Below are 1,209 nucleotides of genomic sequence, written 5' to 3' on the forward strand. Positions count from 1 at the left end.
CACTTTGGGGTAAAAACACAGTTTCACCCAGAACATAATTTAGTGCTAATTGATTTTTTCAGGGCACCCTTCACATCTTTATTCCTTAAGCTGTAAATCAGTGGGTTTAACATGGGGATGGCAACTGTGTAGAAAACAGAGGCTATTTTGTCTGTGTCCATGGAGTAACTGGAGCTGGGTCGGAAATACATGAACAAGAGTGTCCCATAAAATATAGCCACAGCGGTTAAGTGAGAGGCACAGGTAGAGAAGGCCTTGTGTCTCCCCTCTGCTGATTTCATTCTCAGGATGGTAGTTATAATGTAGCTGTAGGAGAGGAGCACAGTGACAATACTGAACCCCAGAACACAGCTATCGTAAGTGAACATCATTATCTCATTGACAGAGGTATCTGAAGACGAGAGGGCTAGTAAGGGTGGGAAGTCACAGAAAAAGTGATTGATGATATTAGAATTGCAAAATGACAATCGGAATGTGCAAGAGGTTTGGATTGCTGAATCTACCAAACCTTGGATGTACACAATGGACACCAGCTGTGTGCAGACACTCCTGGACATGGTAATTGTATAAAGAAGTGGATTGCAAATGGCTACATAACGGTCATATGCCATGACAGACAACATGACACATTCCACATCTGCAAAGGCACCAAAAGAATACATCTGCATTGCACAGAAATTATATGAAATTCTCTTTCGCTCAGATAAGAAATCGACTAGCATCTTGGGAGAGACCGTGGAGGAGTAGCAGACATCGCAGAAAGACAGATTGCTCAGGAAATAGTACATGGGCGTGTGGAGTCTGAGGTCTGTGCTGATCAGAAGGATCATCCCCACATTGGCAATCACAGTGATGCCATAAACCAGCAGAAAGAGCACAAAGAGGCCCAGCTGCACGTCCCGTCTGCCAGAGAGTCCTACGAATATGAAGTCAGTAAACACGGTGCAGTTCTCAACAGCCATCACTGAGTTCTGGAAGCCCCTGGTTGTGAAAGAAACGGAAGTGGCGGGTTAACACCGTCTTACTGTCTTAATAGTTAAACTACTGGTTCTTTCCCTTTCTCAGTAATTAGAAAAAGAGATAAACAACACTGTCTTTTAAAAAAATTTAAATTGACTTCCCTGGAAATATATCTAATTTAACAAATATATCAATAAGTTGATAAAATGATAATGATAATAATACTGCCAAAAATTGTATAGTATTGTA

The 1,209-nt window shown here is 41.4% G+C and overlaps 1 protein-coding gene and 1 pseudogene across 1 annotated transcript; one reads left to right on the top strand and one right to left on the bottom strand.

The window, feature by feature from the left end:
- The window catches only part of LOC111733620, a 42,440-nt pseudogene that overhangs the window by 1,973 nt on the left and 39,258 nt on the right, over positions 1-1,209 (top strand).
- LOC105308557 (olfactory receptor 5W2-like) lies at positions 24-962 on the bottom strand. The gene has a single exon (XM_011384557.1). The coding sequence runs from the start codon at positions 960-962 to the stop codon at positions 24-26; it is 939 nt and encodes a 312-aa protein (XP_011382859.1).

Source organism: Pteropus vampyrus, unplaced genomic scaffold, assembly GCF_000151845.1.
Source record: "Pteropus vampyrus isolate Shadow unplaced genomic scaffold, Pvam_2.0 Scaffold591, whole genome shotgun sequence".
NCBI lineage: Eukaryota > Metazoa > Chordata > Mammalia > Chiroptera > Pteropodidae > Pteropus > Pteropus vampyrus.

Excerpts from the sequence above, each read along its gene's own strand:
- LOC105308557 (XM_011384557.1), bottom strand. The coding sequence starts at position 962 with ATGGCTGTTGAGAACTGCACCGTGTTTACTGACTTCATATTCGTAGGA.